Source organism: Sceloporus undulatus, chromosome 2 (assembly GCF_019175285.1).
Source record: "Sceloporus undulatus isolate JIND9_A2432 ecotype Alabama chromosome 2, SceUnd_v1.1, whole genome shotgun sequence".
Lineage (NCBI taxonomy): Eukaryota > Metazoa > Chordata > Lepidosauria > Squamata > Phrynosomatidae > Sceloporus > Sceloporus undulatus.
Genome location: NC_056523.1, coordinates 322,252,669 through 322,268,974, shown reverse-complemented (window position 1 = coordinate 322,268,974; position 16,306 = coordinate 322,252,669). Strand labels below are relative to the sequence as shown.

The window sequence follows — 16,306 nt, the reverse complement described above, 5'->3', positions numbered from 1 at the left end:
ATAATAGGATTTATTTATATACCACCCAATCACTGGGAATCCAAGCGGTTTACAACAGAGGGGATGATAGACGGTTCCCTGCCTGCAGGCTTACAATCTAAAAGACATGACACAAAAGGAGAAGGGAATGGTGAGGAGGGGAGGGGGTCAGGTCCAGCAGTTTTTCTCTCCCTCTGAGGCCTGGACCAAGGCAGATGGACCGGAGGGAGGGCTTGTCTTCTTCCAGGCAGGCCTGGTGTGGAGCTAGCCTGCCTCTCCTCTCTCCCTCAAGATGGTGGATGAAGGGAGGGCTCGTCTTCTTCCAGGCAGGCCTGGTGGATGATGATACCAGAAGTGCCTGGTATCAACTTTGGTTGATACACCAATTGCACCCCTACCTGAACCGAAAGGACTTTGAAGCAGTGGTACTCGCACTGGTAATCTCTCTTCTTGATTTCTGTAATGCGCTCTACATGGGGCTACCTTTGTGCCAAATTTGGAAACTTCAATTGGTGCAAAATGCGGCAGCCAGATTGGTCACTGGTACACCTAGGTCAGACCACATAACACCAGTACTAAAATCTTTTTACTGGCTGCCGAATAGTTTCCGGGCACAGTACAAAATGTTGGTCATTACCTTTAAAGCCCTACATGGCTTGGGCTCAAGTTACTTGAAGGAATGCCTCTCCCTACACAATCCGCCACACACTCTCAGAACAACTAGGAAGAACCTATTGGATTACTCAAAGACTAGACTAAGATCTACTTCCCACAGGGCATTTACTGCTATGGTTCCTAAATTGTGAAATGGCTTGCCGGAGGAGATCCATCTTATTACCACCTTAGATGCCTTCAAGAAGGCACTCAAGACGGATCTCTTCCGGCAAGCCTATCCCCCTGATCTGCTATCTGAGCATGTATGGGAAGCTAGATGTTGATAATGAATTTTTATAGGTTTATTGCTGTGTTTTTTGGATTTTATGTCATATGAATGTATTTTAACTGAATTGTAATTTTAAATTTCCTGTTGTACTCCCGCCTCAATCCGCAGGGAGAGGTGAGAAATATACAAATAAAAACTATTATTATAGTGGACCTTGGAGACCTACCTGGGATTGAACTCACAACCTTGTGGCTGCAGTGCTGACATTTAACCACTGTGCCATCAGGGCTCCATAGCCAGCATAGCCAGTGGTGATGGGAGCTGCAGTCTGGAGGACCACATATTTCTTCCTCTCTGTAGATGATATTCTCATGCAGCAAGGCAGACACATAAAGGTGAAACTCCCATGCAAGACTAGCTACACTACAAAGAGTCTTGAGGAAGAGTATTGTTTTAAAAAATTGCAATGAATGATAAGTCTATGTAAATTGTGCTTCTTGGACCCCTGGTTATATAATGGTTCCTGTGCTGAGAGGACTCTCTAATCGGTGAGCATTGCTTATGAGCCATGATTAATGCTCTCCTAGGAGAGGTCTCCCAAGGTCTGGCAAGCTGTGAAAACAATTTCCATGTCAAGTCAGAAAATTATACAAGAATTTCTCCTCACTGCAGGCCATTTATGAAATCCAATCTCTGATAGAGATCAACACTTTGTCAAGCCTTTCTTCTTTTTTTCTTTTAAAAAACTACACTTACAGATTTTTAAAACAATGCAGAGAGCCATCCCAAATGGCATGCCACACAAACACAACCAATTCCCAAATCGTTTCCCAGAAGGGTAGCTCTATTACTCTGCTGAAACAAGAACAAAAATAAGTACTCTGGCACTTTTAAGATTCACAGATTTATGAGGACAAGAGATTTCATGAACCGCAGTATGCTTTAACTGATGCATGATGCAACGCAGGAAGCACAGACAAGGGCAATCACATTATTAAGAGTGGTCATTCATAAAACAGCTGCTGCCTAAGACACAAAACACTAGTGACAAATGTTTTGTGAATGACCACCATTAATAAGACGACCAACACTGCCTGCCTTTCATTTCTGTTTTTCATTTCACTCTGACTTTGCATTTAACAATATTCATCTCCCCACAAGTCATGTGTGTATTTATCTGCAACACACAATAAAATTTCATGCATCTGATGAAGTGGACTAAAGTCAGGAAAGCTCATGCCATCAAAAAAGGAAAGATTTTAACACAAAAGAATGAGAGATTTTAATATCTTGCATACAAAATGGATGCCTATAGGGTGTTTTGTTTGGTTTTCAATAAAGGAAGGGAATATTTATGCATTGAGTCTGCATGATTTGCAATCTACCAAACTTGCTATATCCCTCCCAAGATAGATATTTGATTTGGGAACGTCTTTGTCTTTATAAATGAAAGCAGATAAAATAATTTATTTAATCAGAATAGGGTTGCACCACACCATATTCTTCCCACCTCAAACCCTATGTGCCACACCAACCCCTGCTATGGAAATGTCCAGTCAGTTCTGGCTATTCATCATAAATGGGCTTTTGCACATTTCACAGAGGAAAACTGGCTCAGCTTCCACCATCTTGGCCCAATCAACATTCAAGAGTGGTCAAGATGGCAAAACTTATTAACAAGGAATCATAGAATCATAGAATCATAGAATCATAGAGTTGGAAGAGACCGCAAGGGCCATCCAGTCCAACCCCCTGACATGCAGGAAACCCAAATCAAAGCATCTCCGACAGATGGCCATCTAGCCTCGGTTTGAAGACCTCCAAGGAGGGAGACTCCACTACACTTCGAGGGAGTTTGTTCCACTGTCGAACAGCCCTTACTGTCAGGAAGTTCCTCCTAATGTTGAGGTGGAATCTCTTTTCCTGGAGCTTGCATCCATTGCTCTGGGTCCTAGTCTCTGGAGCAGCAGAAAATAAGCTTGCTCTCTCCTCAATATGACATCCCTTCAAATATTTAAACAGGGCTATCATATCACCTCTTAACCTTCTTTTCTCTTTTCTCCAGGCTAAACATACCCAGCTCCCTAAGGCGTTCCTCATAGGGCATGGTTTCCAGACCCTTCACCATTTTAGTCGCCCTCCTTTGGACACGCTCCAGTTTCTCAATGTCCTTTTTGAATTGTGGCGCCCAGAACTGGACACAATATTCCAGGTGGGGCACTATTACTTCCCTTGATCTAGACCAGGGGTAGGCAACCTGAGGCCCGCGGGCCGGATGCGGCCCGGCAAGGCCTTGGGGCCGCCGGGGCCTTTGGGTGGCAATTGTCTATAGAAGCCTCAGAAACATGCATTTATATTAACATTTTTTTAAAAATCAGCAAATTTTTTCACGTGTCCTCCATTTTTTTTAAAAAAAGTGTCTTCCATTTGAAAATTTTGTCCTACATTTGTCCTAGTTTATTTATATATTTAGTTTTTTTAAAAAATTATTTAATTATTTATTTTTTGGCTTCGGCCCCCCCAGTTGTCTGAGGGACAGCAACCCGGCCCCCGGCTCAAAAAGATTGCCTACCCCTGATCTAGACACTATACTTCTATTGATGCAGCCTAAAATCGCATTGGCCTTCTTAGCTGTCGCAACAAGGACAGGCTGCAGCAGTTTGCTTTTGCCTGAGCTTATTGTCTTAGTAGCAACAATAGCAACAACAAAAAAAGTATTTTACACTCAAAAAGGAATTCATAAAATTTGGGCCACAAAAGCTCTGAAAAAGCAAGCAAGCCAAAACTATCAAAAAAGCACAAAATGTATTGTAATCTAATTGGAGGGGAGAAAACTTTTCATGTCTGTATGCACAAGCAGTGAAATAAGCAAAATTTTAGAACCCATAGTACATTTTAAAATAAACAAAACTGGCTCTTATATACACACACACACACACACACATACACCAAGAGTCCTGCTAAATCAGTGTAAAAGTGCCAGGCAGATTGTTGTACCTGCTTCACCTAAGTCCACTCCTCAGGAGCAAGAGGATACTTTTAAAAATAACACAATTCACTATCCCACCTCTTATTAGTAATCCATTGCCATCATATCCTAAATATTTCTTCCTCTTTTGCTTCAATGAAGTCTTTGATAGCCAAGCTAAAAGAACAGGTTGGCAAAATTATTAAATATGTAAATTATATTTTAAAATATGTAAAGTATATTTAAAAGATGTTTATAATAAGCTTGCAGTTATCATTTCATACTCTTTTTTAGTTTGCGTTTGAACAAATCAGTCTCTGCACCAGAACCACTTTCAACTCTAAAGCCTCACTCACCAATTGTTGATTTTCTCCTTTACTCACTCTCTCTCTTTCTGTCTCTTTCTCTCACTCCATACAATCATTATCCAGCCCACTCCAACATTCTACCAAATTCACTCCTTCTCCCCCTTCTCCTTTCTTTTGCACTTTACCTCGTTTACTCTAAAATAACAAGTTAAAATACACTTTACTCTCATTACTCCTTGTTCCTGTCTGTGAAGGCCAAATAAAATGGCCTCCCTCATCCTCTCAGTAGGGAGTATGCATGACGCAGGACCCAATCCCAGAATCTGGTATGAGCAGTTCAGACAATATCCAGCCTTTTCAGCACTACACCCTGGATATACCCTCCTTACAATGGACTCACTGTTTGCTCCAGATCAACAAACCATCAATGTGATTCTGAGAAAGTGTCTAACAATTCACATAATACACTTACATGTAGACTATCTCACGGACAAAGAGAAATGACAGCATTTAATCTGATGAAGAATATAAACCATCATGGTCCCAGCAGTACATTCAGTTTCGAATGCAGGGACAGGGGTCATACACATATGCAAATATGCACATATACATGCATAAGCAAGCACACACCTAAAAGCAGGAAAATAGTGATGGGGAAGTGGGAATTCTGGCAATGGGAAGACACATTCTCTCAATAATTTCAGAAGCCAAGTAGAAACATGCACACCTGTCACAGGTTGTAAACCTCTGAGCTAAAAGAACTGATGGTTCACATATCCGTCAACATTTCACAAATTAATAGTGCGTTGTGCAGCTAAGCAGTGGCAGCATATGGTCAGGATGACAAATGTTATTAAAGAGAAAGAAAACACACACACACACTTAGGCTTCAGTAGTTTGCTTTTGCTGGAGTCTACAGGGAAAGGCAAGGTCTTGTCCTTTCTTTTCCTCTCCTCCCTGCTGAGTTAACTGAGTACAACTACAAACTACTTTGGCACTTTGAACTCAGTTTGCAGACACTGAAGTGAGCAGAGGACAAAAGGGGAGAGTGGGAGGAGAAGAAAGAAACTGCAACATTTTAAAAATGGGGAAACAGATGCTTAATTGGGACTGCCCATGCCAAACTGGAATAGTTCAAGGTAATGGCTTCAATTCACCCTAAGACATCTTCTTACATGAGAGTCTTCAGTGTCTCTGCTCCCTTTAAGGCAACTGTCAGCCTTTCTGGTCCTCCATACTTCCAGATGTCACACTTCAGTCTTGTGGCTTACCTCTATTTTTTTTAATTCTTCAACATCCCGTCCCATAACATAGAATTTCTCCACAGAGGCATCTGCAAATTCATCCTGTCCTTCTGGGAGATCAAGCCACAGCCGTTCTGTTCTAATATTCTGAGGTCCCATCATGATGAGAAAAACTCGACTGTCAGTGTCAGAACCTAACTCACTACCTGTGGTGACGATGATGTGGTAAGGAATGACTGAAAGAAAGAAAAAAGCCAACAATGTAGGTAAAACCAGAGACGGAATGATGTACTTTCACGCTGGGCATGTATTTTCATGCTGAAGGTCTCTGGTTCAATCTTTTAAACAGCAAACTGTGGGATAGACTTCAGTTTGTGACCCTATGAAGCCATGCTATACAATATTAGATTAGGTCAGTCATCATATATAAAGCAGTTTCATGCATTCATATTAGATTTACAGAGATGATGAGAGGCAAATACATTAAGAATATATAACTTAATGAAAAATAATGTTATAGAAAGACAAGACAATACTAACCATCAACTTTGGGATCTGAGAGAGTCTGTCATTAGATTTACTGTTGTTGTTGCTGTTATTATTATCGTTGTTATTACAACATTTCATCTGGCCTTTGTCTCAATACAAAGTGGCTTTTGTTGATCTTGTTGTTGTTGCTGTGTGCTTTCAAGTCATTTCCAACTTATGGCAACCCTAAACCAAACCTATGCTGGGATTTTCTTGACAAGATTTGTTCAGAGGAGGTTTGCCATTGCCTTCCCTCAAGGTTGAGAGCATGTGACTTGCTCAAAGTCACCCAGTGAGTTTCATGACCAAGGTGAGAATCAAACCCTGGTCTCCAGAGTTGTATTTCAACACTCACATTACTACGCCACAAGGTGACTTATTCAATTTGAAACAAATACAGTTTTAAGCACTTACAAGTCCATAAATGAAAACATTTCCAGTTTCCTGTTGAAATTCAGTTAAACTATCCATAAAATTAGAATCACTTAAACAAAATCCATTTACTAGATGATGTCCCAGTACAGACGGGCGAAAAGCATTGTCCTGAGGGTGGGGTGAGCGTCTCCACACTCAAAGCTCTTACTGCATGAACCGGGTGCCATCTTGGTGCACACCCATTCAGACTGTGCACGGCATGATGATGCCCCTTTGGTGCAGCGCCCAAATGGTGCTGTGCCAAAGGGGTGCCATCAAGCTGCGCGGGAGCAACTATGGTGCCCTTTCGTGGGCACAAAAAGGAGCTGAAAAACCGGCTCCTTTTTGTGCTTTGCGGAGGCTGGATTGGTGCCATGTGCCCCTGCCATGGCACTAATCTGGGGCAGAAAGGGGCAGCAACTCACTGCCTCTTTCTGCCCATCTGTACAGCTCCAAAAAGACAATAAAACACCCCACTATTAAAGGTTCTTGTAGTCAGTTGCTAAAAGCTGGTCAGAGTGGGAAAGTTTTCACTTGCCAGCAGAAGAACAGTAAAAAGGTAGCCATCCTAGCTTTCCTAGGGAAGGACTTCCAAAACCTGGGAGGAGCCACTGAGTAGCCTCTCTCGTGATCTCACCAGGTGTGTCTGTGAAGGTGGAGGGTATACGACCCTCCCCTGATGATAGCAAACTGGAGAACAAGCTTGAATGGACTTGTGAAATGGTTTCATAAATGGCTTGAAGGAACCTTGCTGAACCTAAGCCAGGGTGCTTGTAGGTACCTGAGTAAACGACCATTTCAGAAGCACTGTGTTTAGCTTCCTTGACTTCAATCATGGAGGAAATATGGGATAGAAGATGGACTATTAAATAATCAAAGTAGAACCATCTCAAATCAGAGTCTCTCAAACTGTGGGCCAAGGAGCCTCAGTGGCCCTCAGACAGAGTACATTTTCAGCTGGACCTCAGGGTCTAACAATATGATATCTTTAAAGTTTTTTCTGCAGAGTTGTTCACCTAAATGCTTACTATCAGTTTTGACTGTTACACCAGTTGCACTCCTTCCTAGAGCTGGAGGATCTAGTGCACATGCTGGTAACCTCAAGGCCAGACCTCTGCAATGTACTGTACCTTGGGCTACCTCTGTTCTGTTAGTTCAAAACATAGCAACCAAATTGGTTACTGGCACATCTAGAGTGATCATATCACACAAATATCAAAATCACTCTTTTGAGTGTCAGTTAGTTTCCGGGCACGGTACAAAATAATGGTTGTTACCTTTGAAGCCCATGGTTTGAGTCCAGGTTACCTATGGGATTATCTTCTTTTACATAATCCACTCCGTACACTAAGGTCTTCTGTGGGACATTTAATTCATTCTTCCAGATGATTTTTAAATTATGCATATCAAAGTATGACTTGATTGTTTTTAATATGTATTAGTTGTATATACTCTTTTAATTGATGTCATATGTTTTTAAACTGGTGTCATGTGTCTTTGTTGTTGTTGCATCATAATTTGTTTTTGTTCTCCACTCCACCTTGATCCATAGGGAGAGGCAGCTAACAACAACAACAACAACAACAACAACAACAACAACAACAGAAAGTGTATTCTTTACCCACATTTAACATTTTGCATTGTAATTTATCATTGTAAGGAAAACTTGGAAAAATGTTTGTAAATCTTGACATTTTGAGAATGGCAACAAAATAGAGTTCAAGTTAAGTGTGAAAGAAGGAGAAAGTGGGAAGAAGTGGCAGAAGATAAGTAAAAATATTTTGAGAGGACCTTTTAGGGAGTAGAGTAAAAAGCCTCTGGATCACAACAATTTGCCTGAAATGGGGAGGCTGAGTCACATTTCTTCAAAAATAAATGGAGAATTTTGATATGGAATTCTCTGTCAAGGGGAACATTTTGTGGTAAAACATTTAGTGATATTTAGTGGTTTACAAATAAATATTAGATATCAGCAGTGTCCATGGCACTTCCTCCCACTGCTCTTTGGTGACTGGCACTGTTACTGTACCACCATTTTGTGACCTGAAGATTTCATTAATTCCTAGCCTTCTCAAATGAGCCACAAGGTAGAACGTCCGATAATCCTAAACAGACTGATGGCTTGACAAGCCTTTACACTTTCTCCTGATAGCTAGTTTTCAAGGAATTCTCTCTCATCTCCTTTCCTCTCCTCTCTATTCCACTCCTCTCTTTTCCTCTGCAACCTTTATAGCATGAAGAAACAGTAAGCTGTTTCCCTGTCTGGACTTCCTGGAAAAGCCCAGCCTTCCAAACATCTATCCTCTCAGAGAAAAGTAGGTCTCAGATTTAAGCAGTGTCACAGCCTTAAGTGTCAAATACCCTTTGCTTTGCCCCTTCCCCCCACTATAAAATATTGTCTTACATGGCCCATCTGGAGTAGATCCATCTGAAGTTTTCTTATCCATCACATTTGCATTGCTGTCTTGTGTCAGGGATGAATTACCAATGCTTTTGCGATCACGGTCAGCGTTCTAAATAGGAAAAGCACAAATGTGCACAGGAAGTTAATCAGCTTGGCTTCTCAGAACCTTGTTGCACAAGAAAAGAAAGCCGAAACAGAATGGGAGAGTAGCAGCTTTTTCTATGCCTCTCCACATGCTGTTGTAGCACTTTGTTCTTCTTCCTAAGAGTGTGCTTTTATAAAATGGATTTTTCCAGCACAACAAAAGACCTGCCTTTATGATCATCTCCTTTGGGAAGAGAATGGTGACACCTGAACTCAACACCCAAGACACTCCCAGTGGATTCATGTAGATGTTAAACATCACAGAGGATAAAACAGAACCCTGTTGGGTTGAACAGGAGCCCCCCAGCACCATCTTATGAGTTTGTCTCTCCAAGAAAGACTGGAACCACTGCATAAAAGGGTCCTCAAGTCTCATCTCAGAGAGGAGGCCCAGAGGAATACCATGGTCTGTGATATCAAATGCTGCTGAGAAGTCCTGCAGAACAAATAGGGACACAATCCCCCTGTCTAGTTCCCAGCATAGGTCATCCACCAAGATGACCAAAGCTCTCTTCTTCCCATAATCACCCACAAAGCCAGAATGAATCACACATTCCATATTCAAGTTCAAATATTCCAACAAAGGGTGGAATGGGAAAGAAATGATCTTTGACATATCTTTCCCCTTGAAGAAAATCATTCATGCAAGACAAAAGTGTTCTGTGTAACCCACACACTTCCATACTGCATTGGAAACACCAAATGGGATTTATAAGGAGAAATGAGCAAAGAATTCCAAAGCAGTTTGTACTCTGAAAAAAAAGGTGTTTTGAATGAAAAATAGTCATAGGAATTATTGGGGGTTTGGGAACGAGTATAATAGCATGACTAAATGTAAAAATCCCCCCTTGCACACTCATTGGAATTGTTTTTATTAAACCTAATTAGTTTTGCCTCCTTAAAAGGAATTAATAATAGTGACTAAGTAAGCCTGATTCCACTGGGCCCTTTGCAGCTACATGTATTAGATGCAACCCATCAAGCTCATCCCTGGGGTGGATCCATTTGCCCTGGTGTTAATATGTAATCGCTTCAGTCGGAACGTGCAATTAAAACATTGCTTTGCCCTGTAGAACGAGCCCTGGCAAATCAAACCGCTTCCATCAACTACACTACAAGGCCTTGGTGTCTAAAAGGGCAAACACTGCCTATTAATTTTGATCCTGTTAATTAATCCACATACTTTGAATTCTAATTAGCTACATCTTCAGTGGCTGTAGTATCCAGAAGCTTGCTTTTTCATACATGGAAACCACACCGAGGAAAGATTAATGGTGCCAAACCAAGGCTGTGCTGAATAGATAACTCATCAGTGAGAGCAAGTCAGTGAAAAAGAGGTAATTTTGCATAAAGGTACTGTTGCTGTTACTGTGTGCCTTCAAGTTGTTTCTGGCTTATGGTGACACTATAGTGAACCTATCACAGGATTTTCTGGGGCTAGAGTGTGTGACTTGACCAAGGTCATCCAATAGGTTTCCACAGCCAAGCAGGGAATTGAATCCAGGTCTCCAGGATTGTAGTCCAATGTTCAAACCACTACACCATGTTGAGCATATTAAATTAAGCATGGTGGGAATGAAAGTGAATTTTCACCTTCTCACAATACTAGAATTCAGAGTTACCCAGAAGAGAGAGCAACAGGTGATTCAGAATATATTTGACTCCTAGTGGGCCCTAGGGCCACAAAAATGGTTCCAAGAGGCTGCATACAACTCACAGGGTACACTTTGCCCACTTCTGGTCTATAGAATAGGAAAAGCTTTCCAACTCCTAAATAGAGGGCATCCCTTATAATGAGAGACTCCTGCCAGTCCCATAAGGGGCAAGTTTTCTGACTCTCAAAAACTGGACCTTACTTATAATATGGGAAAGCTGACAACCCTACTGGGAAATAATAGTAAGGGAAGTCTGTTGTCTTCAAGACTTTCTTGTGAGCTTGAATTTTAATCTTGAATTTTGATATGTTTTTAGCTATATTGTACTGGTTTTAAATTGTAAGCTGCCTCAACCTCCAATTTTGGAGTAAAGTGGGGTATAAATACAGTTAATAATAACATTATTGGAAGAACTCCATGCCTTTCTACATTTTACAGATGAGAACTGGGACATGTATGCCCAAGAAACATCTGAATTATTGTGGAGAAAGAATAGACTGAAAAGCCCACATTCTTTTCAACTGAAATATGTAGGGCTTTTGTAAAATCCAATAAATTTTGGTATATTCTTCAGAAACAGTTATTCCCTAACATGGTGGAAGACTTTCTTGTGCCTTACAGGTATTAAAGATGAATAGTCTCTTGAGGGCAGGGAGAGAGCAACACTAGCTCAGTAGAAATCTAGTTGGATACTCAGGGATTCAAAGCTACAATTTTAAGAGTTAAGAATCCAAAACCTTGGGTATAGATATACAGATGTTAGCATCAGTTCTTCCCACATTCAAATTGTCTAAATATGTCTAAACAAAAAGTCTGTCCATCCCAAATATGAAGAAATGTGTGACTCTTGATAAATTTATCCAAAATGAACTGAAACAAAAATCTCACCTATCCCTACAAAAATGTTGGAGTTCTGTACCAAATCCACCACCAATCCCTACTGGCTTCCATTTTGCCCTTCCCAAAACACCACCTTTGTGGAAGTGATGCTACACTATCATGTAGTATTTTTTCAGAGACCTTATGGGAAAGGAAACTGATGGCCATTAGTTTATTGAGTACAGTCCTTTGCTGCCAGGAAAACCTGTTGTCAACACACATAATGGTATCACACAACTCTATTTGGGCACATGGCATAGTTAGGCTTCATGATTCATTTTTGCCAGAGCATTCCAGCAGACAATAACATTATATCTCCACATTTCTAGAGGGAATATATGCCGCAGCCTTCCAGTCTAGGCATGACAGAGGTAATCTCTTGGCTTTTCTGTTCCCAAGTTTCTAGCAGAGAGACAGAAGCTTGCTTCTGAGTAGTAGTAGTGTGGTTTCTTATACACATTTGACTATTGTAATGCATAATCTGTAGTCAGGAGAAGAGGCCACCATTAGGACAGAATATGGAGAAATGGAATGGTTGGCAAGGGGTTGTGCAAGGTTGCATTCTATCACTCTATCTGCTTAACTTCTACACTGAACATATCATATGGAAAGCTGTATTTAATTCTGAAGAAGGAGCTGTGAAAATTGGAGAAGGCACATCAACAATTTAAGATATGGAGATGACATCATACTACTAGCAGAAAATAGCAAAGATTTGGAATTACTGCAGAAGAAACTCATGTAAGAAAGTGCAAAGGTAGGTTTACAGCTGAACATTAAGAAAGCAAAAATACTGACCAGATGATTTACCTACTTTAAAGTAGACAATGAAGACATTGAGAAGGTCAAGATCCTCAAGATATATCATTCACTAGCAAAGTCAGAACTGTCCTTGCCACTGGATTTCTGATTTCTATATATGATTGTGAAAGCTGGGTAGTGAAGAAGGCTGACAGACTCAACTCATTTGATATGTGGTGCTGGAGGAGAATTCTGTAGATATCCTGGATTGCCAAAAGGACAAATAAATGGGTCCTGGAGTAAATCAGACCTGGAAGTCAGGATTACTAAACTAAGGACATTACTGTATGTGGTCCTGTTGTCACAGCAGTCACACTTTTAATTTAAAAATGGGGGAACTTACTGCTTTTACGCAGTCGTTACCACACTTCTCACAATTACGTGACCAGGACTGCTGCCCCATCATGCTCTCTACCTGAACTGTCCCTTAAGCCCCACACCTAATGCCTTACCCAGCATGCCTTTAGGACTATTTTGTTGTCATTTTCCCTTTTGTTCCACATAATTCCAGAGCTCTGCAACCCTGAACTAACTCTTAAAAAGTTTTTTTTTAAAAAAAAGAAAGAAAATAATTAGATAAAAAATTAAAAGATAATTAGGGCATTTCAGAATAGCTGGGGGAGGGGATATTGACACCATGTATCTGGCAATCACACAACTGCCCTAGAAGTGACATTTACACCTGAAGATTTGCACAGTTGCCAGGTAATTCATGGGTTTCTCCTTTGAATGAAAAGAAGCAAGTGGGGGACAAGGCAGCTATGGTTCAGCGGCATCGTCATGCAATGAATTTTGCTAAAGCTGCTTCCTTCCCAGTGTACTCGTGGTTTAAAAGCTATGTGTAACAATCTCCAGAGACAGTTATATGTAGGTCATATCATGGGAAGCCATCACTCAGTAGAAAAAGAACAATAATGCTTATCAAGGTGGAAGGCAGTAGGAAAAGAGGAAGACTTTACTGCAGATGGAGAGACTTGACAAGGAAACCTGAGTTTGCAAAACCTGAGCAGGGCTGTTGATGACAGGGTGACTTGGAGGTCTCTCATTCACAGGGTTGCCATAAGTTGAAATCGACTTGATGGCAATTGACAACAAAATCAAATTTGACAGCAGTGGCTTCTGTCAGCCTTGATAACATTAATTTCTTGGAGAGGCCTGGGGAGCGGTTCCATTTCCAGCTCAGAATGTTTAACTACATCCTACACCGCCTCAGTGGGAGCTGTTGTTTCTAATATCAGTGAAGTAGTGAGTCTGCTCTTGGTAGGGTTGCCATTCATCCTGGAAAACTGGGAAAATCCCAGACTGAAAGGACTGAAAAATGTACCAGTCAGCTGGGCCAGTTGAAGCAGTAAATCCTGGATTTCTCCTTTGTCACAGGTTGATGGTAGATTAAAATGTGGCAGTGGTGATGAAGCAGAAAACCATGCAAAAAACCTGGCACTGGTGGGAGCCTCATCCTGCCCTGTAGGCTCTGTTTGCTACTGTGCAGGTGTAGCATTGCCACCTTATTCTTCCCTTCCCTTCTCTTCCCCTTTCCTCTGACAGCCCCAGAAGGTGAAAAAGAAAAGGAGGCAAGTAGAGATGGCCTTGGGTTGTGTAGTAATTGTGTCAAGGGCTTGAACCTACAGCTATGCAGCACAGTGGAACTTCCCTTCCAAACAGCCTAAACAGAGTAAAGGGGGTCCCTTTACTCTCTGGGACTGCATGGAAGCCTCCCTCTCTTCACACCAGCTAGGGGAGAAAAGAAGAAAAAAGAGCTCTCAGTTTTGTACTGGTACTGAGGTTGAAACATAATGGTAGAAAAAATCCAATGATTAATGAGCTGAATTTGCATAATCAGAATGCAAATTAATAATATGCATAATTATAATAATTTGCCTAATATGAATATGAGGGACTGGACTATGGCAAGCTTAGCTTTGGGTTATAGACTAGTGGACCCAAATCCAAAGTGGATTCAGCACCCTAACGACACCAGAGCCCCCCCCCCCCCCGCCCGTCCCCAGATTCAAAACATTTATTACATCCAAGGTGATTTTTTTAAAAAAAAACAAAACCCAAATCTATCATTTTAGCTATCAAGAAGAAAAACTGCTGAAAAGCCTCCCCAACACCACTTCTCTTTCCAACATATGAGTGGAACCACAAAAGGCAGGGCATTTTTACTTAGCACAGAAACACTATTTTTAACTTTTGTTGATAAAATCTAATGCAGTGATTAGAAGATTTTAGGGAGAAGGAGGCAGAACCATAAAGTTTTTCCTTAAGGTATAGTACTGTACTTGTTTTTGCAACTCAATCTCCAGTCTATCTAAGAGCCAGTCTTTGTTCCTTGCAGTGAATCTTGCCTTTCAAAAAAACTCATCCACCATTGAAACCTGAAAAGAGAGCTCTGCTGGAAGCTAGCATATAATAAGTCTTATTTTCCCTAGAAAGTTCACTGCAGTACTGATGCACTACAGATAAAAAATACAGTTGGGAATTGAAAGTGGCTTGAGTAATGGCCCACTTCTCATGTGTCTTATCCATCATTTTGCTGGTGGAGGCCAAAACCTTGGTTGTAGCTATTTTCAGAAGATAAAAGCAAAAGGAGCCCTTCAAAGATGGCTTTTTACCCAGTGTTGCAACTATTTTCCAAACTTAAGGAGATATTAGCTAGAAGCTGCTGGAGGATTGCACTGATATTGCATCAGTAGTTGTACTTGTTACATGTCTACATAAACTTAGGACCCTATTGTATGGGATTAAAAGAGCAGTTTACCTTTCCCAAATTCAGCATTAATTTGGGAGGCAGTTGGTTCCTAAATCTCCACCGAATTGTGACCCGGGTCCATCCCAGATGAAGCCAGGGTTGTCTAAGGGATGGGAATGGAAAGGGGACACTCAGGGTCACACACCAAAGTGTCCTCAAAATGGCTCCATTCCGTTCCTCAGCCCCAAGCAGACTCCATTCAGTGCTGAGGGGGATTAAATGGGTGCAATAAGCTTCTAAGTCACTTCCATAGCCATTTTTAGAAGTTGCTAAAAATGGCCATGGGAGCGACCTAGACAACCCTGGCTGCATCTGGGACGAACCTGGGTGGTGATTCGGTGGTGATTTAGGTGTGATAGGAACTGCCTCCTGAATTGAATTCGGGAAAAGTAAGCCACTTTTTTAAAAAAATGTATTTTTTAACTCCATGCAATAGGGTCCTTAGGCAAGCAGCTCCTCTCCAGCCACCCACCAGCCACCACAACAAGCCAGTTTAAAGGCTGGGCAGTGCATAAGGATACTTCTCCTCCCCCTCCCGCATAACCCAGAGCAGCAACTGGAATGAATGCCAGTACATTGTCTCTGCCTCTATATTGTTCCCTTAAGCAGAACATCATACTCTGTTAGCACTGAATAGGATCTTGACTACTGTCTCTGCTGTATAGCAAAATGGCTGCAATGTATAGATAACCACCAAGGTCACAATTAAAAAGAAAAGGTGGTTTCATTACTTCTGGGAATTTCCAAGAGATTCCTTTCTAAAATTCAAATTCTAATGGTAGAGTATCTTCTTCCCCCCCTGCCAAAAAAATATCCAGTGGTAGCCTGTAGTCCTAGGAGATTATCGCACTGCGTTCTGAGAACGTTCCATATCATCACGTGATGAGAACGTTCCTGGAACGGATATTACCGCATTAGAAATCAAAACGGGATCAGAACGGGATCAGAACGGCAGTTTACCGCACTGCGATTCCTTTTTCTTGAAACCGTTCTCAGAACGGTTTGCTGTATTACGTTTTGTGGGCTGTCTTCTGATGACGTCGCCACTCAGTGGTTGGACGGCTCGGGAGAGGCGCCGCCCCCCAGGAAAGAGGGAAAAGGGAGGCTTGGCTTACTGAAATCCCTCACCTCCCTTCCCCATAGGAATCAATCCAAAAACGGAGTTTTAAAAGAGCAGTGAGCCCTATGGGTCTTCATCTGGGGGGAGCAGAGGATGCTTGGCTATGGGGTTGTCCTGCCATCTCTCCCTCTCTCCTCTTTCCCCATAGGAATCAATCCAAAAACGGAGCTTAAAGAGCACTGAGCCCTATGGGTCTTCATCTGGGGGGAGCAGAGGATGCTTGGCTA

At 41.6% G+C, this 16,306-nt stretch overlaps 1 protein-coding gene across 2 annotated transcripts in view; it reads right to left on the bottom strand.

Annotated features, from left to right (window-relative positions):
• Positions 1-16,306, bottom strand: part of LOXHD1 (lipoxygenase homology PLAT domains 1) — an 85,550-nt gene that overhangs the window by 66,028 nt on the left and 3,216 nt on the right. The window contains exons 2-3 of one of the 2 annotated variants that reach the window (XM_042447859.1): positions 8,729-8,837; positions 5,410-5,618 (exon numbers count right to left, since the gene is read on the bottom strand). In XM_042447859.1, coding sequence (XP_042303793.1) covers positions 5,410-5,618; positions 8,729-8,837 — 318 coding nt within the window. Of the gene's footprint in view, positions 1-5,313; positions 5,344-5,409; positions 5,619-8,728; positions 8,838-16,306 lie in introns of those variants that run through there. The other variant, XM_042447860.1, reaches the window with a different exon arrangement.